Genomic DNA, 25,615 nt, shown 5'->3' on the forward strand with positions numbered 1-25,615 from the left:
AAAATTTTTTTTTGAATTTCGCGGCACTGGTTTTTCAGTGGGGGGGGGGGGGGGGGTGCCGCTAGCGCCACGCTGATCCTAGACAGGTTAAGGAACTTAACAAAAAAACATTATTTTTATAGTATTTCATTACTTTAACAGAACGTTTCCCAAAAGTTCAAAGATGGCTACATTAATTTTGGTATTGTTCTAGGGACATTCTTTAACTGATTTGACGTTGGGAATGTTCTCAAATAGTTCAGAGAACGTTAAGAAACAAAATGTTTCTTTGGGAATTGTAGTACTTCAGCATAAAACCCTCACAAACCTTTACAGATGCGCAATTGAGAGCATCCTGTCGGGCTGTATCACCGCCTGATACGGCAACTGCACCGTCCGCAACCACAGGGCTCTCCAGAGGGTGGTGCGGTCTGCCCAACGCATCACCGGGGGAAAACTACCTGCCCTACAGGACACCTACAGCACATGATGTCACAGGAAGGCCAAAAAGATCATCAAGGACAACAACCACCCAAGCCACTGCCTGTTCACCCCACTATCATCCAGACTACGAGGTCGGTACAGGTGTGTCAAAGCTGGGACTTAGAGACTGAAAACAGCATCTCGAGACCATCAGACTGTTAAATAGCCATCACTAGCACCTTAGAGGCTGCTGCCCTATATAGTTGAAGTCAGAAGTTTACATACACTTAGGTCGGAGTCATTAACCTTTCACGAGTATCTACCCCGGGTCCGGGATCACCCCCCCCCACACTGAGTAGCATAGCCTAGCATAGCGTCACAATTAAATAGTAGCATCTAAGTATCATTAAATCACAAGTCCAAGACACCTAATGAAAGATACAGATCTTGTGAATAAAGCCACCATTTCAGATTTTTAAAATGTTTTACAGGGAAGACAAAATATGTAAATCTATTAGCTAACCACGTTAGCAAAAGACACCACTTTTCTAACTCCATCAGTTTCTTACTCCATCAGGTGCTATCACCAATTCGGCTAAACTAAGATATTGATAGCCACTAACCAAGAAAAAACCTCATCAGATGACAGTCTGATAACATATTTATGGTATAGGATAGGTTTTGTTAGAAAAATGTGCATATTTCAGGTAGATATCATAGTTTACAATTGCACCCACCGTCACAAATGGACTAGAATAAATACATAGAGCAACGTGTTTACCTAATTACTAATCATCAAACATTTCGTAAAAATACACAGCATACACTAATCGAAAGACACAGATCCTGTGAATACAGACAATATTTCTGATTTTCTAAGTGTCTTACAGCGAAAACACAATAAATCGTTATATTAGCATACCACATATGCAAACGTTACCAGAGCATTGATTCTAGCCAAAGAGAGCGATAACGTAAACATCGCCAAAATATATTAATTTTTTCACTAACCTTCTCAGAATTCTTCAGATGACACTCCTGTAACATCACATTACAACATACATATACAGTTTGTTCGAAAATGTGCATATTTAGCCACCAAAATCATGGTTAGACAATGACAAAAGTTGCCCAGCTGGTCAGACAATGTCGTGCGCCATATTAGACAGTGATCTAGTCGTATACATAAATACTCATAAACGTGACTAAAAAATATAGGGTGGACAGCGATTGATAGACAATTTAATTCTTAATACAATCGCTGATTTACATTTTTTAAATTATCCTTACTTTTCAATACAGTTTGCGCCAAGCGAAGCTACGTCTAAAAAGATGGCGTCATAAGCGATTAACATTTCTCGACAGAAACACGATTTATCATAATAAATTGTTCCTACTTTGAGCTGTTCTTCCATCAGAATCTTGGGCAAAGAATCCTTTCTTGGGTCTAATCGTCTTTTGGTCGAAAGCTGTCCTCTTGCCATGTAGAAATGCCCATTGCGTTCGGCATGAACTGGAACTGTGCCCAGAGATTCACAGTGTCTCAGAAATAAATGTCCCAAAATCGCACTAAACGGATATAAATTGCTATAAAACGGTTTAAATTAACTACCTTATGATGTTTTTAACTCCTATAACGAGTAGAAACATGACCGGAGAAATATAACTGGCTACACTAATGCTTGGAAAAAGAGCAGGGTCGGTGTCCACCGCGCGCCCGACGCATCTGGAAAAGAGTTCCTACCTACACGTGTTTTTGTTTTATAGGGGCTGTGATTGCGCAATCGATACCATTCAAATCGTCATCACGTAAAGGCATCCAGGGGAAGACGTAAGCAGTGTCCGTATCCTGACAACGTTCACAGTGGCCTTTAAACTGACTCCAGATCAGGGGCCAAAATGTGTGAAATCTGACTCCATGTCAGGGAAATTGCTGTAGAATGAGTTCTGTTCCACTCAGAGACAAAATTCCAACGCCTATAGAAACTAGAGAGTGTTTTCTATCCAATAATAGTAATAATATGCATATTGTACGATAAAGAATTTAGTAGGAAGCCGTTTAATCTGTAATGCAATTATGCTAATGAGAAAACAGCACCCCCTGTAGTCGCAAGAAGTTAACTCATTTTTCAACCACTCCACAAATTTCTTGTTAACAAACTATAGTTTTGGAAAGTCGGTTAGGACATCTACGTTGTGCATAGCACAAGTCATTTTTCCAACAATTGTTTAAAAACAAATTATTTCACTTACAATTCACTGTATCACAATTCCAGTGGGTCAGAAGTTTACATACACTAAGTTGACTGTGCCTTTAAACAGCTTGGAAAATTCCAGAAAATGATGTCATGGCTTTAGAAGCTTCTGATGTATGTAATTCAAGGCCTACCTTCAAACTCAGTGCCTCTTTGATTGACATCATGAGAAAATAAAAATAAATTAGCCAAGACCTCAGAAAAAAAACTTGTAGACCTCCACAAGTCTGGTTCATCCTTGGGAGCAATTTCCAAACGCATGAAGGTACCTCGTTCATCTGTACAAACAATAGTACGCAAGTTTGAACACCATGGGACCACGCAGCCGTCATACTGATCAGGAAGGAGACGCGTTCTGTTCCCTAGAGATGAACGTACTTTGGTGTGAAAAGTGCAAATCAATCCCAGAACCACAGCAAAGGACCTTGTGAAGATGCTGGAGGAAACAGGTACAAAAGTATCTATATCCACAATAAAACGAGTCCTATATCGACATAACCTGAAAGGCAGCTCAGCAAGGAAGAAGCTACTGCTCCAAAACCGGCATAAAAAAGCAAGACTATGTTTTGCTACTGCACATGGGGACAAATATCGTACTTTTTGGAGAAATGTCCTCTGGTCTAATGAAACAAAAATAGAACTGTTTGGCCATAATGACCATCGTTATGTTTGGAGGAAAAAGGGGGAGGCTTGCAAGCCAACGAACACCATCCCAACCGTGAAGCACGGGGGTGGAAGCAGCATGTTGTGGGGGTGCTTTGCTGCAGGAGGGACTGGTGCACTTCACAAAATGGATGGCATCATGAGGGAGGGAAATTATGTGGATATATTGAAGCAACATCTCAAGACATCAGTCAGGAAGTTAAAGCTTGGTTGCAAATGGGTCTTCCAAATGGACAATGACCCCAAGCATACTTCCAAAGTTGTGGCAAAATTGCTTAAGGACAACAAAGGCATGGTATTGGAGTGGCCATCACAAAGCTCTGACCTCAATCCTATAGAAAATGTGTGGGCAGAACTGAAAAAGTGTTTGCGAGCAAGGAGGCCTACAAACCTGACTCAGTTACACCAGCTCTGTCAGGAGGAATGGGCCAAAATTCACCCAACTTATTGTGGGAAGCTTGTGGAAAGCTACCCAAGTTAAACAATTTAAAGGCAATGCTACCAAATACTAACTGATTGTATGTAAGTTTCTGACCCACTGGCAATGTGATGAAAGAAATAAAAGCTCAAATAAATAATTCTCTCAACTGACATTCTGACATTTCACATTCTTAAAATAAAGTGGTGATCCTAACTGACCTAAAACAGGGAATTTTTACTTGGATTAAATGTCAGGAATTGTGATAAACTGAGTTTAAATGTATTTGGCTAAGGTGTATGTAAACTTCCGACTTCAACTGTACATAGACTTGAAATCACTGGCCACTTTAATAATGGAACACTAGTCACTTTAATAATGTTTACATGTTGGGCATTACTCATCTCATATGTATATACTGTATCCTATTTTATCCCACTTTATCTTAGTCTATGACGCTCTGACATTGCTTGCCCAAATATTTATATATTCTTAATTCCATTCCTTTACTTTAGGTATTTTGTGTATTGTTGTGAAATTGTTAGATTTTACTGCACTGTTGGAGCTAGAAACACAAGCATTTCGCTACACCCGCTAAACACGTGTATGTGACCAATAACATTTTATATGATTTGATTTTGAATCGTAGGTTGAATGGTGTTTCCTTCGACACATTGGTGCAGCTGGCTTCCGGGTTAAGCGAGCGGGTGTTAAGTAGTGCGGCTTGGTGGGTCATGTTTCGGAGGACGCATTACTCGACCTTCACCTCTCCCGAGCCAGTTGGGGAGTTACAGCGATGACACAAGATCGCAATCACGATATTGGGGTGAAAAAAGGGGGTAAAAATTACAAATAAAAAAATATCCGTAAAAATCACAAAACTTTATTAACGTTCAAGCAATGTTATTTAAAAATATACATTCACACAATAAGATAAAAATGTGTTTGCATGATTCATGCATAAAGGCCTTGATACACTGGCAATGGTTGTTGCAACTATTTTACATTGAAAATGTGCAACCTTTATTATCTGGTGAATCTTCATCGGCAGCTCCACCTAGTTGGTCATTTGTAGGAAACCTCCATTTAGGGTGCAGATATTGGTCAGGTGATCAGTATGCTATTCCAAAATATTTTGGAAAACATGGTGACTGTTTTCGAGCTGAAGCGAGAGAAAATCAACTCCCATGTTGGAGTGAAATGTTGGGCATTCACATCTCATATGTTGCTCCACTACAATATTTATCATAATACGTGAATACATACATACTGGGTTCAGTTTGTCATGTTTGACTGCTGAAAATATCCACGGTGGCAGATACTAATCGATTAGCATGCTAACCGTAACCAATGCTCAGTCAATGGGACAAACAGGCTAATTCGCTAGCAAGCTAGTGTCACAGTATAGCTTCCGTCCCTGTCCTCGCCCCGAACCAGGGACCCTCTGCACACATTTACAACAGTCACTCTCGAAACATCGTTACCCATCGCTCTACAAAAGCTGCAGCACTTGCAGAGCAAGGGGAACAACTACTTCAAGGTCTCAGAGCAAGTGACGTCACCGATTGAAACGCTATTAGCGCTCAACCCACTAACTAGCTAGCCATTTCATATCGGTTATGCTTCATTTTTTGTTTTAAATAATTTTTGGTATGTTTAACTAGCTGGCAAGATTAATGACTACCATTTACACTTCCTAGCTTAGAATTGTGAAATAAAATGTTTTGTAAATATAGTTATCCGATTTTATGTCTGCTTTGCCATATACTTGTCCTTGTGCTCATTGTCCTTGTGCTCAGTGTCACATACCCAACGACGTTGCCAGCAATATTGGCTAAAAATTGCCAGTGTATCAAGGCCTTAAGGAACTGCATTCACATGTGTTCTATCTGTGTTTGGAGTTCAAAAAAGTTAACCCAAAATAAGATAGCATTGTTATTAAAAGTCTTGTTGAAACATTCAGTGAAAATTTTAAGGAATTTATTCTTATCCTCCAAATAACCTAGAATTAACATAAAATAAACATTCCCAAAATAGGATTGAAGGTAGGCCTTGAAAAACATCCACAGGTACACCTCCAATTGACTCAAATGATGTAAATTAGCCTATCAGAAGGTTCTAAAGCCATGACATCATTTTCTGGAATTTTCCAAGCTGTTTAAAGGGACAGTCAGCTTAGTGTATGTAAACTTCTGACCCACTGGAATTGTGATAGTGAAATAATCTGTTTTTAAACAATTGTTGGAAAAATGACTTGTGCCATTCACAAAGTAGATGTCTTAACCAACTTGCCAAAACTATAGTTGTTAACAAGAAATGTGTGGAGTGGTTGAAAAACGAGTTTTAATGACTCCAACCTAAGTGTATGTAAACTTCCGACTTCAACTGCATATGCCTTCGTTCCCACAACCTAAGGTGAAACCAAAAACATATGTTACCACAACTTCCAAGGAACCAACTGTGCTAGCTGGGCACTGGACTCCATTCATCCTCCCTGGGCATTCGGCTTCACAGCTGGCCTGTCAATCATTTGAGGGGGAAAAAGGCACAATCTTGGCCATCTTGGCCTTCATCAGGATGACTGTCATTTATTTGGCTAACTTGGCTGAGTTGATGTCGATGACAAGGGTTGGTTTGTTGGTTGGTTGCGAGCTAGCTGGGAGATTAATTGACCCTTATCGTGCTTCTACACCTGCATTCTAGCTGTTTGGGGTTTTAAGCTGGGTCTCTGTACAGCACTTCGAGATATTAGCTGATGTACGAAGGGCTATATAAAATAAACTTGATTGATATCGGAGAGGGCCAATGTCCAGTGACCTGTCCACGTATCACAACAGAAGCACCACTGTTTTCTTTGTTAGAGGCCAGTGGGGAGTCTGCGCTCCCCAATTTACAACACCCTAGTCAGATTGTACAAGGTTTTATAAATGTGGTCTATTGTCAGCACATTGACTGCCTTTGGGCTGAGAATTACCCACACATTGATTTTGGCCAGAGTCTTATCTATGGCCCTGGCTGGGACATGGCAGCATCGTGCCCTCTTCTCACTCCAGTCCTATGACCAGTGGCCATATTTTACTGCCAGTGTCGCTAATTGGTGCGAGAGGAACAGAGGATCCATCTCCAAGTCCCACTTGACTCTTTTTACCACCACTTTTCCCTGTTTTTCCCTCACCTAGACTTAAATAGGAAGCGGAAAAAAGAGTAATGGAACCTCATCACCCTGTGTGTGTTAATAGAGGGACTGCTCACTCACAAGACCCTTTAGTCTGTCTACTGCTTAGACAAGTTGGCATCTCTTTGTCTTTCTCTCTCTCTTCTCGCTCCCTCTCTCTTTTTCTCTTCCTCTTCTCTTCCTGACTTTCTCACTCTTTCTTTTTTTCTCCCTCTCTGTTTCTCTCTATGTCTCCCCCTCGCTCTCCCTTCCTTACTGTGTCCAATCTCTGTAGCCAGCTCTATACAGGCCATTCTCTTTGATCTGTGTGCCAGAACACAGGATGAGAGTGATCCGCTGGCACCACAAGAACATCCCATTACGGACTTGGGCACAGTCCGGCCGGCCAGGGCCTTGGGGGGCTGCTGACAGGCGCTTCTGCCTGGGTGACTTTGCCTACCTCACACTTTCTCTACCACACACACACACACACACACACACACACACACACACACACACACACACACACACACACACACACACACACACACACACACACACACACTATATCTGCCAGAACTTGGCTACTTTTCTCTTCCCTAAACAATCTGAGAATGTCATTTCAAACAGACTAAACATTTGTCTTTCGTCTATTGTTGTGGCTCCCACACAAAATCAATGGGGCTCATTTATCAAACACGCATTGAGAATGAGCGTATTTGTTTGAACGTTTCTGCAAAAGTCTCAGCACTGTGTGAGACACTAGAGCCAAATGTATCAAAATTGCGCAGGCGGCTATGGACCAGTTAGGCTACTGCTTTATCAGCAAACCAATAGCATATGTCCCTGGGTCTATGTCTTGCCTTTGCATTTTACAGTACACACACACACATACACACACACACACACACACACACACACACATTTCCCTGTGCTCATATACACATATACACACACATTGACTCACAAACAGTCATGATGGATTGCTCCTTTCCATTTTAAACAGTTAGAATGCATGCTACCCTGGGGGACCCTTATGTGTGGAAGTACTTTGAAGTGTCCACATTTAATTAATCTCTAAGATGAATGAGTGGGAGCCAGAGCAGTTTGCCTGCGAGCAACCCGTCCGAGACACAAGTAGAAACAAATGTAGCAACGCCAGATAACCGTCTCTGTTGGGTTTTACTCCCAGCAGACCAGGGCAGATAACAATTCATTCTATCAATCAAGGCCTTGATTGTTTCAGATTGAGCCGCCAATTCTGCTGATTAGGGCAGAATGCTGATTACACTCTCCAGTGGTTGATCACAGTTTTCCTTGTTGTCGTGACTGTCTGTCGTCCTGCTGGGAGGTCGCTGGGTGCAGCGACAATGACAAGGACAATTGGCTGTAGCCACAGTTCAGTATAGTAGTGGCTGCAGTTTGAAGACATTTACACACACACACACACACACACACACACACACACACACACACACACACACACACACTTACTCTAATAAGAGTAAGGTGGTGTATCAAGCAGCTGTTACAAATTGTTACAAATTGCCAGGCACATCTGTTCCTCTTATCCCTCTGCACATCCTGTATAAAGCTGTCTTCAGCCAAATCCAGCACTAGCAGGTGTGAAAGCCCATCACTACACCCACCCCTTCTATCTCAGGGTTTCCCAAACTCGGTCCTTGTGACCCAAAGTGGTGCACATTTTGTTTTTTGCTAGCGCTACACAGCTGATTTCAAATAATCAATCAACTAGTTGTCAAGCTTTTATAATTTGAATCAGCTGTGTAGTGTTTGGGCAATAACTAAAATGTGCATCTTGGGTCATGAGTTCCCGAGTTTGGGAAACCCTTCTCTAACTTATCACTCTCTCCATTTTTATCCCCCCTCTTACTGTCTCTCCCTCCCTTGTCATACTCCAGTCTCTCTCTCTTTCTCTCCCTCCATTGTCATACTCCAGTCCCTCTCTCTTTCTCTCCCTCCCTTGTCATACTCCAGTCTCTCTCTCTCTTTCTATCTCTCCCTTGTCATACTCTCCAACTTTGTCCCTATGTCTTGTCATGTTCTATGGTGGAAGGTTGCTATTCTGGCCTAGTTCTGGCTCATTGCTGGGACTCCTCAGCGTGCGCGCACACACACACACATCCAGCTCTAATCTGGGCTTTATATAAAAGCTTTCATCTTAAAACTGGAGCATGATCCAGGGAGTCTTCAACCGTGGCTATGTTCACTCCACTCCTCCATCCCTCTCATCACACACACACACACACACACACACACACACACACACACACACACACACACACACACACACACACACACACACACACACACTCCCTGCAGAGCCCAGTTAATTGCACAACCACGGCCCTCTGTGTATAGCAAATCAGGAGGCATGTGAGGTAGAGTTCTCAGCCTGAACCCGGCGATTCCCGACGGCCTTGTCTGGCCCGGTCTTATGCCGGGCCTCAAAGTTCTGCTCAGAAAATAAAACTTTGTCTGCGGACCTTTTAGCCTACTATGGCCCTCTCTCAATCGCAGCAGCTGCAGACACTAGCAGCTCCAGGATTCCAATATTGTCTGGGCCAGAGACATTTGCTATTTTTCTGATGATTCAACTGTTTCAAATTGCGATACGAATAGGCTGGAGTGCAGTCGGGAGAATGATGTTCCACAAGACCACGACAGGCAGCGCATCTCAGTACCAAGCCCATATTCCAATAGCATCTGTTTTACGCTGATACATCCTAACAAAATACAGCCTATGACTATCCTGCTAATGTGCCTTGCTGGACCTTGTGAACCATCGAAAGTTGCCCCATAACTGATCCAAATGTTTTCCTAATCAAACATGCATTCAAAACACGGGGCTTTTAAATGCTAATTCAAATGAATTTCTGGCAGAAAGTCGTGTTATTTATTTATTGTTTCATTATTTAATATTCCCTTTATTTCATGTTAAAATAAAAAGATTGAAACACACGAATGACTTGTATGCTGTTTAATGACATGAATGAATGATTGATTATATTGAAGTAGGCTAGGTTACGTTAAAACAGATAAAACAGGACGTGCTCCCACAGCTCGATGGTGGATAGATTATATAAGGCTATTACGTAAATCAAGAGCAAAATAATACTCTTGATTTGGGCTACATGATTGCATACTAAAGGTTTAAGATCAAGAGATGAGCAAACAAATAAATGAGCTACCACCTCCACTTGCCCAGCCAGAGATTACTGTAACTAACCAAATATACAGACGGAGATTCACTGAAACAAAAGCACATTGATTGATTATCACACAAGTCAGAGACCTTTGGTAGGGAGTAGGACAGGCTACTAAGCGAGTGAAGCGCAAAATCCACTTGTTAAGCTACATTACATGCTAGCAAAATGAGCTAGAATAAAGATGATCATGAGCGCTCACTTCAATTTAGCTAACATTTCCCCATAGCCTAATTGTTACCAATAATCCAAACGTATATTCAGTGAAAACAAATCAAAACCGTGCTGAAATGAACATCTAGGTGGCCACACACGACCATTGTTGTCACGTCTGCTCCTGCGCCTCTCCTCCGGCGTGCGACGGCGCCAGAGTACTAACCACCGGTCCTGGGATTCATCATTACGCACACCTGGCACTCATCATTACGCGCACCTGTCAGTCATTATGATTCACACCTGGACACCATTACTTCATCATTTCCTCCCCTTATTATGTCACTCTCCCAGGTTCACTCACCAGTTGGTATTGTTCTTGTGTATCGGCGTACTGCCTTATGTTAGTGTCGTGTTCTTGGTTTTGTTGTTTTATTAAAACGTTTCACCTGCACCTGCTTCCGACTCACCGCCCCATCATTACAATTGTTTTAAATTAGTATTACAGTTGGATATGACTTTCGGAGTTTCAGTATAAGCAAGAATTACATGCATTCAATTGCATTAGCCTACTTAATATCAAATATTTCCATTGTTCAGTTGATCATAACTAAGGTGAGTTTTCGGCTCTCTGCGCTTTCTCTATGCCCGATGGCTGTTTCCTCGTCTCCTCACTCTGCTGCAGCCCGCCTCCGCCACATTGTTCTCAACACCAGTTTAAATCAATACTGTTTTCTAGAAATCTGACTTTTTTTTCGGGTACGGGCTCATTTCATTTCTGTGATGTCTGGCCTGGGCTCAGGCTTCAGCTCACCGGTCTTGGGTCGAACCGGGTTTGAATTGTCAGGCCCGATAAACTCTAATGTGAGGACAGGGCTGAAAGGCCCTTCGTGTATGTGTACCTTAGCAGCTTATGCCTTGGCAGACGTTTGTTACGATACTGTGCATGTGTATAAACTGTATGCATGTTTAGAGAGAGAGGGAGAGACAGGGAGAGAGGGGAATGAAAGAGAGAGGTGTCTATTGTTCACATGTGTGTCTGTGCTGTGAATGAACCTACTTGAGGCATTTTGTGATTCTTTGGCAAGGCTTGAAAAGCGATATGAGAGAGAAAGAGAGAAACCGAGAGAGAGAGAGAGAGAGACACACACACACACACACAGAGTGCACTACCATGCAAAGTTTCCGCCTCTGCCTCTATAAGCTTTCTCATCATCCTGCTAACGGTAGCAGGATTTGTGCAGTAACAGGAACAGGGTCTAATGGTGACAGCCTTTCATTTACAATGGCTAATGATTAGTAACCATAATAGCAAAGTATGCCTGAAAAGGCCTATGGGACCACTGTGTACACATCAAAACAATTCAGTGTGTGTGTGTGCGCTCCTCTGTCAATGGGTGTATTCCTGCCTGAGAATAGGCTACCCTTTTGAATGTTTGGATGCATGCCTGTCTAAATATGTGTACAGGGTCTATTTGGGAGCAGAGAGTACAGTACATATGTGGGTGTGTGTTCATTTGGATTACAGGATTACAGCTGGTTCATGGTGACTACAGTAGTTGATGAATGGAGTTCTCTCAGTGTCGGTGAGGTCCCAATCTAAATGAGACCTAAATGAAGCCCAGTGGCTTTCCTCTAGGGCAGGACGGAGCAAAGGCCGGCCCGGGGGACGTATGCTCAGATCACATAAAGAATTTGCGATAGTAATGTTTTGAAAAACGTATTTGTTATTCAAATTAAAAGCCCAATGAATACTCTCCTTTGTGTAATGATTTAACTCCCACCGCATGTGGGACATTTATTTTGAAGGCACGTATAAATAACAACTGCATGAGGACAGACAGGGATCAAGGTACGACCCAGATGCAGACACATCGGATTGACAATATTTCAACAGGGGCAGGCAATAGACAGGTCAAGGCAGGCAGGGGTCAGGAAACCAGAGGTGGAGCAACTGTATCGGACGGCAGGCAGGCTCAGGGTCAGGGTAGGCAGAGGTCAACAATCCAGAGGTGGGGCAAATGTACAGGTCGGCAGGCAGGCTCAGGGTCAGGGGCAGGCAGAGTGGTCAGGCAGATGGGCTCAGAGTCAGGACAGGCAAGGGTCAAAACCAGGAGTACGAGAAAAAGGAGAGACTGGGAAAAGCAGGAGCTGAGAACAAAAACGGAGACAGGAGACAAAGGGCTGTGAGAAATAGGTTTGACTCTGGACACATGAAAGGTGGGATGTATACGAAGGGTATGGGGCAACAGAAGACGAACAGCAGAGGGGCTAATAATCTTGGAGATGGGAAATGAAACGATAAACCGGGGGGAGAGTTTGCCGGATTCCACCCGGAGGGGCAGATCCCGGGTGGATAGCCATACCTTTTGCCCGAGACGATACCGGGGAGCCGGGGTCTGATGGCAATCTGCTTGTTGTCGATACCTGGAGGTGGTCTTGAGGAGGGCCGACCGGGCTTTCCTCCAGGTACGACGACAGCGGCGGGCAAACATCTGGGCAGAAGGTACACCGACCTCTTCCTCCTGCTCGGGGAAGAGCGGGGGCTGATACCCCAGAGAACACTCAAACGGAGATAGACCCGTGGCAGGGCAGGGAAGGGTGTTGCGGGCATACTCGACCCACACCAGCTGCTGGCTCCAGGAGGTGGGGTTGGCGGAGACCAGACAGCGCAGAGTAGTCTCAAGAACCTGGTTGGCTCGTTCCGATTGACCATTGGACTGGGAGTGGAACCCAGAGGACAGGCTGGCCGACGACCCAATGAGGGCACAGAACACCTTCCAGAACCGGGACGAGAACTGAGGCACCCGGTCGGAGACCATGTCCATGGGCAGTTCATGGATCCGGAAGACGTGCTGCAAGATCAACTAGCTGAGCTGAACCCAGATCAGAAAACGATTTTCCTGTACTGGGTTATTCATCAAGAGGTGCTCTATAAATGTGTTCTGAAAATGAGCCATGTTGTGGAGACAGTCACTAAAGTGGTAAACTTCATAAGAACAACATCTTTAAACCACAGACAGTTTCTCATTGTTGGAAGAGACAGAGTCGGGTTATGCAGATCTCCCCTACCACACAAACGTGAGATGGCTGAGTTTGGGGAAGATGCTTTAAAGGGTGTGGGACCTGAAGTTGGAGATTGCTGAGTTTTTGCAAATGAAAGGAAAATATGTGGATTTCCCTCAACTGCAAGGTATTGAATGGTTGGCTGATTTTGCCTTCACTGTGGCCCTCATGAATGAACTGAATTCCAAACTACAAAGGAAGTGTGAAGGCAGTCAATGTTGTTCTCCTCCTCAAACGAGGAGGAGCATGGATAGGACCAAGATGCGGATTGAGGGAAATAAGCCATCTTTTAATGAAAACAGCAAACAAGACACTACAAAACTACAAAACAACAAACGTGACTAACCTTCAACCGTCCATGTGTGGACACAGGAACAAACACCCACAAAACCCCAGTGAAACCCTGGCTGCCTTAGTATGACTCTCAATTAGAGACAAACGATACACACCTGTCTCTAACTGAGAATCATACCAGGCCGAACACAAAACCCAACCTAGAAATACAAAACATAGACTGCCCACCCAAAACACACGCCCTGACCATAAACACATACAAAAACAACATAAAACAGGTCAGGACCGTTACAGAACCCCCCCTCAAGGTGCGAACGCCGGGCGCACCAGCACAAAGTCCAGGGGAGGGTCTGGGTGGGCAGTTGACCACGGTGGTGGCTCAGGCTCTGGACGCTGTCCCCACACCACCATAGTCACTCCCCGCTTCTGTCTTCCCCTCCCAATGACCACCCTAAAACTAACATCCCCTAAATGAGCGGCCAGCACCGGGAGAAGGGGCAGCACCGGGACAAGGACCAGCACCGGGACAAGGACCAGCACCGGGACAAGGACCAGCACCGGGATAAGGACCAGCACCGGGACAAGGGGCGGCAGGTCCTGGCTGAGGGACTCCGGCAGGTCCTGGCTGAGGGACTCCGGCAGGTCCTGGCTGAGGGACTCCGGCAGGTCCTGGCTGAGGGACTCCGGCAGGTCCTGGCTGAGGGACTCCGGCAGGTCCTGGCTGAGGGACTCCGGCAGGTCCTGGCTGAGGGACTCCGGCAGGTCCTGGCTGAGGGACTCCGGCAGGTCCTGGTTTAGGGACTCCGGCAGGTCCTGGTTTAGGGACTCAGGCAGGTCCTGGTTTAGGGACTCAGGCAGGTCCTGGTTTAGGGACTCCGGCAGGTCCTGGCTGGACGGCTCTGGCAGGTCCTGGCTGGACGGCTCTGGCAGGTCCTGGCTGGACGGCTCTGGCAGGTCCTGGCTGGACGGCTCTGGCAGGTCCTGGCTGGACGGCTCTGGCAGGTCCTGGCTGGACGGCTCTGGCAGGTCCTGGCTGGACGGCTCTGGCAGGTCATAGCAGGACGGCTCTGGCAGGTCATGGCAGGACGGCTCTGGCAGGTCATGGCAGGACGGCTCTGGCAGGTCATGGCAGGACGGCTCTGGCTGGTCATGGCAGGACGGCTCTGGCTGGTCATGGCAGGACGGCTCTGGCGCTAGGCAGACTCTGGCCGGCTGAGACGCACTATAGGCCTGGTGCGTGGTACCGGAACTGGAGGTACCGGGCTGAGGGCACGCACCTCAGGGCGAGTGCGGGGAACAGGAACTGGGCCCACTGGACTCTCGTGGCGCACTCTAGGCCTGGTGCGTGGTACCGGAACTGGAGGCACCGGGCTGGAGACACGCACCATAGGGAGAGTGCGTGGAAGAGGAACAGGGCTCTGGAGATGCACTGGAAGCCTGGTGCGTGGTGTAGGCACTGGTGGTACTGAGCTGGGGTGGGAAGGTGGCGCCGGATATACCGGACCGTGAAGGAGGACACGTGCTCTTGAGCACCGAGCCTCCCCAACCTTACCAGGTTGAATGGTCCCCGTAGCCCTGCCAGTGCGGCGAGGTGGAATAGCCCGCACTGGGCTCTGCAGGCGAACCGGGGACACCACCTGTAAGGCTGGTGCCATGTACGCCGGCCCGAGGAGACGTACTGGAGACCAGATACGTTGGGCCGGCTTCATGGCACTCGGCTCGATGCCCAACCTAGCCCTCCCAGTGCGGCAAGGTGGCATAGCCCGCACTGGGCTAAGCACGCGTACTGGGGACACCGTGCGCTTTACCGCATAACACAGTGTCTGACCAGTACGACGCCCTCTTACCCCACGGCAAGCCCGGGGAGTTGGCTCAGGTATCCAACCCGGCTTCGCCACACTCCCCTTTAGCCCCCCCCCCCCCCCAAGAAATTTTTGGGTGAGCCTCTCGGGCCTCCAGCCTCTCCTATGTGCTGCCTCCTCATACCAGCGCTCCTGGGCTGTGGCTGCCTTCCTCTCCTCCCGAGAGCGGCGATTCTCTCCAACCCTTCCCCAGGGTCCCTTTCCGTCCATGATCTCCCAAGACCATTCCTCCTGTGTCCAGTGCTTTAATTCCTTTTCTCTCTCCTCAATCCGCTTGGTCCTGTTATGGTGGGTGTTTCTGTGAAGGCAGTCAATGTTGTTCTCCTCCTCAAACGAGGAGGAGCATGGATAGGACCAATATGCGGATTGAGGGAAATAAGCCATCTTTTAATGAAAACAGCAAACAAGACACTACAAAACTACAAAACAACAAACGTGACTAACCTTCAACCGTCCATGTGTGGACACAGGAACAAACACCCACAAAACCCCAGTGAAACCCTGGCTGCCTTAGTATGACTCTCAATTAGAGACAAACGATACACACCTGTCTCTAATTGAGAATCATACCAGGCCGAACACAAAACCCAACCTAGAAATACAAAACATAGACTGCCCACCCAAAACACACGCCCTGACCATAAACACATACAAAAACAACATAAAACAGGTCAGGACCGTTACAGGAAGGGTCTTTTTGTACATCAGATGTACAGCCTTGGCAAAGCCTTCAAGGGAAAATGACTCCTCCTGACCCGCCAAGTAGAAGCCAACAATCTCACCCACCTTCCAATACTACTAGTCTGGTCCCTATCAGATGACCAGCGGGAGAAGTATACATCGCTGCTGTGTGCTTTGAACGGTGAGTTTTCTCGTCGCTTTGAGGATTTCAAAGTGTTGGAAAATGACATGCTGTTGGTTTCCTCCACCTTCAATGTGGATAATGCTCCCACTGACCTGCAACTTGAGCTTATTGATCTTCAGTCTGATGCAGTGATTGGAGAACTATTCAAAACAATGTCACTGACGAGGTTCTATGCATCTCTCAATGAACAAAACTTTTCCAAAGATTAGGAGTCATGCTCAGAAGATGTTTGTACTGTTTGCGTCAACCTATGCTTGTGAACAGACATTTTCAGTGATGAAATATAACAAGTGAAGGCACAGATCATCTCTTAAGGCCGCAGGATGTGATTTACAGTAGATATATCTGTCACACAGTCATACACATGATGTATAATCCTGTAATATGATTCTGGCCTGCGATGGCAAAAATATATTTTAATGTGGCCCTCCTTGGAAAATAATTGCCCCAGGCCTGCTCTAGGGAGATGGCCTGGCACACACACACACACACACACACACACACACACACACACACACACACACACACACACACACACACACACACACACACACACACACACACACACACACACACACACACACACACCTTGGTCAGTGTCCTCCTCATTGCTCTGAAGTGACCAACAGAAATGATCACTAACAAGCTCTCACAGAATTAGATGTTTAACCACGTTCTTCAAACTTTAAATTTAGAAGTGGCTCCAAAAGTCAAATTTCAAAGTGTTTTTGCTGCTCCTGCTGCTCTGTATCGTTACATAAAAACATTTTCGAGGTTAAGGGTTAAGTTTAGGCACTCATTCCAAATGGTTAAGATAAGGGTTAAGGTCTGGGATAAGGTTAACACCCCAAATAAAAAACAACAGTGTCCACGACTGTGATCGAGAGCGCAACCTTCTGATCCAGAGTCATGGGATTACCCAAATGAGTCATTTGTTATGGAATTATGCCCATCCACCACCCCCGTCCACAACGCCCTAGCAAAACCCAAGCCTATTTAATGGTAATAGTGCTCACTGTTGCCACTAGTGGCCGGTTTTGAAGGCATTTCCCCATGTCTTCAAGATAGACGTCCAATTTCGACATCAATCTTGAACGACCTGCCTGATTACCACAGAAACAGGCTGAGCTGGGACCCACACCACACTCTATGCACCCGGCTACCCAACACATGCACACAAATAGACACACACACCCCACTCTCCCCTGTGTACTTGGTACGCTGGCCCATAGTTAGCCTATGCATGCTGCCAATCCAGCCTAGAGTATAGAAATAGACTTCCATCACCCACCCATTGACTTACAGGGTATAACACGTTCTATGAATTCTATTTCTATGGGCTGAAGGCCCCAGAGACTCGGGGTTTGTCCCGAAATGGCACCCTGTTCCCTACATAGTGCCCTGGGGCCTGGTCAAAAGTAACACATTAGACTAGCCTACATGGTGAATAGGGTGCTATTTTAGACGCAGACTCAGTCAAGGGTTTTAATGAGTAAGCCTTTGCTAACTGCTCAGCTGCTGTGTCTCTGCCTCTCTCCACACTGACCAGAGGAGATGTGTGGGCCTCTCTTTGTCGGGGCCCGGCTAATTGCTGCTCAACAACGTCTCTTGCTGTCCCGTCTCATCGATAAAGGCCCTCCGTAGGGAAACCTGGAGGCACCTAAAGACAAACAAACCTGAACGGCCAATCGATAAGAGTGAATTTGAGCGTTACCGGTCAGCCAAAGGCTCCGTACGTGTGTGTGTTTTGTGTGTGGGGTGGGGTGGGGTCGGGGGGGGGGTTGTGTGTGTGCATGCGTGTGTGTAATTCTCCACTGCTTCCTGTGTTCTCCTATGGGATCTTTACCCATCACTACTCCACTCTGAGCTGTTGTCTGCCTCTGCATTTTGATTAGGCCCTTATCACAGATCTCAGAACAGGCTTCACACAGCTATAATTCTAAATCCCCTTGACTTGTATGCCATAGATAGATTATATTAATATGTTTTTCATATTGAGGCTATAAACTATCAAAATGAAGAAAGTCGCACACTCCATGTATAAACTCCCAGCAATTGAATGGGTATTTACCTAATAAATTGCTGGGAGTTTACACATGGAGTGTTCGACTGTCTTTATTTTGATAGTTATAGTTTCACCGTTAGTCAGCACCTCCACCCAAACAATTTTTTCTGGGTGTGCACCAGCTCATGTTTTTTAATTTCATATTGAGGCCACCAGTTGCCTATAAAGGTTCATATTTAAAGCTGGAATCCATACTTGGGGAAACTGCCAACAAGCTCTAACAGTCTCACTGCAGAATTAGACGTTTATCCACGTTTCTGCCAACATCACATTTTTGAAGTTGTTTCAAACATCAAATTCAGAAGGTGAATAAGGGTTAAGGTTTTTGACATGTTATAACCATGTTAAAACTTTATGTTTAAGCACTCATTCAGAATGGTTAAGGTAAGGGATAAGATGTGTCCACCACTGGGATCGAACACCCGTAACCCGTAACGCGTCAAACACAAGTATACATCCTTTTACGATATTATAACAACAAAGAAGGTACTTAAAACAGCTAAGACTGTTTTCTTTTCACCGGACATCATTGAAAGTCATTGCATACGCAATAGACGAACAGTGTACTGTATTTTTTCCCCTCTCCTCGCCATTCTGAATGCTCCTCTCCTCCATTTCATCAACAAAAGAAAAACAATAACAAATGCGCTGGGGGCGAACAGTGGCGCTGTTTCACCGTAAGTGGATTTCAGCTTAAAAATAGGCAATTTTTTTATATACTTTAAAAAACAAATATCAGATATCGGACCATTTTCTAATCCACTGACTATGACATTGTCTGCTGCAGCCTATATGGCCACTCTGTATCTCTGCTTGAAGTGTTTTCTCTGGTCTTATGTGACTCTTCCTGCCACAGTGTCATCTCTCCCCCCACTCTCTCCCGGCGCATATTTGCTTTTGTTCTTGTCTCCCTGCCCGCCTAGCTGACTCACAATGATGATCTTGACCAAGCTGGAAAAGGTCAAGGTTAGCCAACAAATTGCCACAAAGCAATCAGCCCTATCGGTCTCTCTGCTAACACACCATTTGCTCTCTCTCTCTCTCTCTCTCTCTCTCTCTCTCTCTCTCTCTCTCTCTCTCTGTTTACCCACGCGACTCGTGTCAGGGGGTCTGCCCACTTTGAAGTCGCACCTCTAAAGTGGGGGCTCTGCGAGAGCCGGGGACATCAAAGCAACCGTGGTCCACGTGGTGGTGACATTTCGGCGGCAGCGTGACCCAGTGGGGTGTAGCAGGGATTGGGACGATGTGGCTCAGCTGTCCTTTAAGACCCCTGGCTGCTCCAGGTCTGTGGGGTGTTTGCCTCTACTCTACACAGGATTGGCTTTCATTACATGAAACAGGATCCCCCCCTTACCCCTCGGCCAACAACAGAGCCACCACAGTGCTCTGGAGTTCATACAATCTACTGTAACCAGACCTTCTGTGGACACACATGTGCTTCAAACACACACACAAACACACGCGCATGGTCGCGGGCGCCCGTACACACGCACGCACACACGTTAAACACACAGACACAGAGACGGACAGACAGACAGACAGACAGACAGACAGACAGACAGACAGACAGACAGACAGACAGACACACACACACAAAGGGAAAGTGTGTGAAAGGGTAGCTAGGGGTGCCCTTGTCACCTGGCCTTTCTTGTCAAGTTTGGTGCGAGTTCATCACAACACAAGTCATTCTGCTGCTAAGCCTACTTCAATACATTGTAACATACCCAATATCAAAGCATGTAATCCACACAGGTTCAGTAGCTGAAGGAATGTTTTTATGTGTGTAGGCTGGTGTAGCTGTTTTGGGGAGTATAGGCTTAAACAGCGTTACAGACAGGTGTTATTAATGTGTCGGCCCACAGGATACCACATGTAGGGGTGTCACGATCTCCCCAACAGCTGTCTTCAGCTGTGGCTGGTATTATAAACACCTTCTAAAGCCAGGCTCGGTTAGAAGGCTTGGTCCTGGATATTGTGTGAGTCCAAGGACAAACAAAACGAAAGGGCATAAGATGAGGAAAGACCACGACTGTGTTCTATTACAACGTAGAGGATGAACTAGGGGAGATCCCCTTGCGTTGGTTCACTCACATTCAGTCCCTGGTGACCGTGTAGTTGTGTGTGCAGAGCCGTTTCAAACATTTCCAGGAATGAACATGTTTCCAGGAATGCTTAGCTGTTGCAAAGCCATCTGGTTGATGGAAATGTGTGTGCGTGTGCGTGTGCCTCAGGTGGAGATCGAGAAGCTCGACTACCACCACTACCTCCCTTTGTTCTTCGACGGGCTGTGTGAGACGGTGCACCCCTATGAGTTCTTCGCCAGCCAGGGGGCCCACGACATGCTCGAGCACAGGGGCACCAAGATCCTGCCCGTCATCCCCCAACTCATCATCCCCATCAAAAGTGAGTGGCTAAACGTTATTGAAATGTCACATAAAACACTGCCATAACGTTATTACAGCACAAATACTTATGTTAACGCAACCACAACACTTATCATCATCCTTCTCAAGAGTGAGTGGCCCCAAACATGACAGAAACATCACAGGAACAGTGTCACAACATTATCAGCCCATAAACACGACTCTTTCATACAACCACAACCATCTCACAGCATATCTAGGCCAAATCTCCTATAACAAGATTATAAAGAGATCATTTACTAACGTGTGGCCAGTAACCACAAGCCAGAATGACATGGCTTGACAATGGATAAATCCCCAATGCCCTATTCTTCAGCCACTAGTTGTTGCCATCCACACAGTGAGGACCTCAGTTAAAAGCTCACATATGGCCCCTTGCATCTTCCAGACCTATTATTATTAGAGAGCAGGGCTAACTGTTCTTGTTTTGCTGTTAGTGGATGAGACCCAGTCATAAGGCAAGGTTGCTAAGCCCCCATGAATATGGGGACACGCTACATTTAAATGTGCTTTGCCTCCAGCAGGACAGCACCTCATTGGTTTGGTAACGTCTGCTTCCAACTCACACCCTCAAACAGGCAGATCTCCTGAACGCAGCTCACTTTCCAGCCCCCTTTCCAGCTCACACTCTCAAACACCTAGATCCCCTAAACGCAGCTCACTCTCCAGATGCCAATCACCTGAATTCTAACCACCTGTTCACACAACTGTATGTCATTATCACACACTATTTACTCCAGTTCTTTGCACCCCGTCACTGTGAGGTATTGTTTGTTTTGTGACACACGTCTTTCGGAGCTCTGTTTTTCCCGTGATTTACTCCTCCAGTGTATGCTAGTTTTTGCCTGCCTCACTAACGACGCCTTTTGCCTATTCCCTGCCTGTACTTTAGCCTATCGGATTTCCTGTTATCTACCTATTGCCTGACCTTCCGGACTACGTTACTAGCCTTTTCCCTGTCTGTACTGTTGCCCTTTTGGACCCCCTGTGTATGACCTTCTGCCTGCCCCTGGACGGAGTTACCTGCCTCCTCCTGTGGTCCTTCGCAATAAACACCCGCTGCGCCCTGCGCTTGAAACCAGCACTCTGTCTCCCCTCGTGTTCATTGCAGGTTTGTCCTGAAATCACACGCACAGTTGGCAGGCCGCAGGCTAGTTGGTCACGTCCAGGGGTGAGCGGGGACTAGCAAAAATAGCTTCAACATTTAGACAGGGATGAAACGACGAACACACAGGCTTCTAAGTTGTTATATGTAGAAAAGTATACGACGTATGATTCAGTATGCTCGCATGCTCTCACTCTCTCACATACACACACAAACATACGCTAACTTTCCACAAAGTGAGAGGGTTTGTTTTGCACTGGAGCCAACTAAGTGTCAGTTTCAAAGTGAGAGATTTTAAGTGGCGCCCAGTAAGTGAGTTTGAGCAGTTGGCCGTGTTTGTGTGTGTGTGTGTGTGCTCAGTGTTTCAGCGCCTGCTGAGGCAGAGGGGTGGAACGACCAACATGAGGCAGGGCCGCTGGAGACATGAAGACATGCTGACAGGTTGACCCTGGCAATAGAGTACACACACACTCACACACTCACACACACACACTGCTTACTGAGTCGCAACAGAGGACGGACAGAGCATGGCCCAGTGCACATCATAACACCAAGACACAACGGTGTGTGTGTGTGTACATGTGTTTTGGTTTTTGTGTGTGACTTTTTGTTGTTTACTTGATTTACACTAGAATTCCCATTTTTCAATTTATTCACATAGTTTGTTTAATTTACCAATTGATTTAATTTGAGAAAGTCTGATTGCTGTCTGGTCATGCGTTCAGCTGTTTCACAACACTCTAAAACCAAATGGCTGCATATCGATATATGATTTTTAGACTCCCGACAACTCATAAATGTGATTAATGTGTTTTATAAATAAAAGACAGCTGACACTGTGTTTTTGACCGAGACGATTATTGCTTTGATGCCTCGTTTTCAAAATTTGTCCATGGTGGTACTAGGCCTATACTGCCTAGATCTGTACCCTCTCATACGCGTGCTCACACACACACACACACACACACACACACACACACACACACACACACACACACACACACACACACACACACACACACACACACACACACACACACACACACACACACACACACACACACTCATACCCAAGTCCACGTAGCCACTATGTCCACTCATGCATACTGACTCCCTCATATAGTAGCTACAAATTCCTAAGACCCAAAGGTGAACCACTCCTTATGAAAACCCACATCTAGCTGTGATAATGGAATTTTAAATGGCCTGCTTGTTATTAGCTTCTTGGTTTATTAAAATCAGGCCCATTTTGGTGTGCCGTGCGTCAAACCCGCCGGCCCATGTCTGTGTTGCAGATTAATTACTTTTCAATAGAACTCCAAGGAAGGAGGGAAAAATAAGTGCAGGCTGCAATCTGAAAGGCAGAAAGTTTTCTCTGACTGACGTTAATATAGAAGCTTCCATCTGGCTGGCGCCGGCGGGCTGTTATCTTGCGACTGGCTAAATCACGTTGTTGGACTCTGAATTTTGATGATCATGAGTCATGACTTCGGGTCACCCGATGAGAATACGCAATGGGCTGTGCCGTCGTCATAGACCTTTACTCTGAAACTGAACTCAGGTCAATGTGGAGTGTGCTCGCCTCCTTGCACCCACCTGTCACAGAGGCTACATTAGGCTAGAACAGGGATCCCCAAAAGGTTTTCCCAAATTTGGGGGGGCCAAATCACCTTGGTCCGCAAGATTTCTTAGCAAAATAATACCTTGTCAGTTGTACCACAATGCATTCAACTGAAATGTGTCATACACATTTAACCCAACCCCTCTGAGTCAGAGAGGTGTGGATGGCTTAATCGACATCCACGTCTTCGGCACCCGTGGAACAGTGGGTTAACTGCCTTGCTCAGGGGCAGAACGACATATTTTTACTTTGTCAGCTCAAGGGATTTGATCCAGCAACCTTTCGGTTACTGGCTCAACTCTCCTACCAACCAGGCTACCTGCCGCCAATTGTGGATTAAATTGATTAAATTGAGATTTCTTGTCACTGGCCTACACATAATACATTCCTTAATGTCAAAGTAGAATTACGTTTTTCAAATTCTTTACAAATTAACAAAATATTTAAAGCTGAAATGTCTTGAGTCAATAAGTATTCAATCCCTTTGTTATGGCAAGCCTAAATAAGTTCAGGAGTAAAAATGTGTCACATAATAAGTTGCCTGGACTCCAGTGGCCTGCTGGAGGTCATTTTGCAGGGCGCTGGCAGTGCACCTCCTTGCACAAAGGCGGAGGTAGCGGTCCAGCTGCTGGGTTGTTGCCCTCCTACGGCCTCCTCCACGTCTCCTGATGTACTGGCCTGTCTCCTGGTAGCGCCTCCTTTCTCTGGACACTATGCTGACAGACACAGCAAACCTTTTTGCCACAGCTCGCATTGATGTGCCATCCTGGATGAACTGCACTACCTGAGCCAATTGTGTGGGTTGTAGACTCCGTCTCATGCTACCACTAGAGTGAGAGCACCGCCAGCATTCAAAAGTGACCAAAACATCAGCCAGGAAGCATAGGAACTGAGAAGTGGTCTGTGATCACCACCTGCAGAATCACTCCTTTTTTGGGGGGTGTCTTGCTAATTGCCTATAATTTCCACCTTTTGTCTATTCCATTTGCGCAACAGCATGTGAAATTTATTGTCAATCAGTGTTGCTTCCTAAGTGGACAGTTTGATTTCACAGAAGTGTGATTGACTTGGAGTTTATATTGTGTTGTTTAAGTGTTCCCTTTATTTTTTTGAGCAGTGTATATATAAAGAGACATTGAATATCCCTTTGGCATGGTGAAGTTATTAATTACACTTTGGATGGTGTATCAATACACCCAGTCACTACAAAGATACAGGCATCCTTTCTAAATGAGTTGCCGGAGAGGAAGGAAATCACTCAGATTTCACAATCAGGCCAAAGGTGACTTTAAAACAGTTATAGAGTTTAATGGCTGTGATAGGAGAAAACTGAGGATGGATCAACAACATTGTAGTTACTCCACAATACTAACCTAATTAACAGAGTAAAAAGATGTAACGTATGTTGTTTGAAGGATTGGACCAAGGTGCAGCGTGGAAGGCGTTCATAATTTTTATTAATGTGAACCAGCAACAAAATACTAAAGAGTAACAAAACAAAACGTACAGCTTTGAAGGGCTAACAAGCAACAATACAAAATCAAGATCCCACAAACAACAGGTGGGAAAGGCTGCCTAAATATGATCCCCAATCAGAGACAACGAAAGACAGCTGCCTCTGATTGGGAACCATACCAGGCCAACATAGAAATATACAAACTAGAGTACCCACCCTAGTCACACCCTGACCTAACCAAAATAGAGAATAAAAAGGTCAGGGCGTGACAAAAGAAGGAAGCCTGTACAGAATAAAAATATTCCAAAACATGCATCCGGTTTGCAACAAGGCACTAAAGTAACACTACAAAGAAATTGGCAAAGCAATTAACCTTTCGTCCTGAATGCAAAGTGTTATGTTTGGTGAAAATACAATACAACACATTACTGAGTAAGACTCCATACTGTCAAGCATAGTGGTGGCTGCATCATGTTATGGGTTTGCTTGTAATTGTTAAGGACTGAGGAGTTTTTCAGGATAAAATATCTACTGAATGGAGCTAAGCACAGGCAAACTCCTAGAGGAGAACCTGGTTCAGTCTGCT

The 25,615-nt window shown here is 45.6% G+C and overlaps 1 protein-coding gene across 1 annotated transcript in view; it reads left to right on the top strand.

Moving 5' to 3' along the window:
• The window catches only part of pacrg (PARK2 co-regulated), a 288,420-nt gene that overhangs the window by 117,518 nt on the left and 145,287 nt on the right, over positions 1-25,615 (top strand). Inside the window, exon 3 of the mRNA XM_055864384.1 lies at positions 20,656-20,827. Within this exon, the coding sequence (XP_055720359.1) occupies positions 20,656-20,827 (172 nt within the window). The remainder of the gene's footprint in view (positions 1-20,655; positions 20,828-25,615) is intronic.

The sequence above is a fragment of the Salvelinus fontinalis genome, chromosome 16, assembly GCF_029448725.1.
Source record: "Salvelinus fontinalis isolate EN_2023a chromosome 16, ASM2944872v1, whole genome shotgun sequence".
Taxonomy (NCBI): Eukaryota; Metazoa; Chordata; class Actinopteri; order Salmoniformes; family Salmonidae; genus Salvelinus; species Salvelinus fontinalis.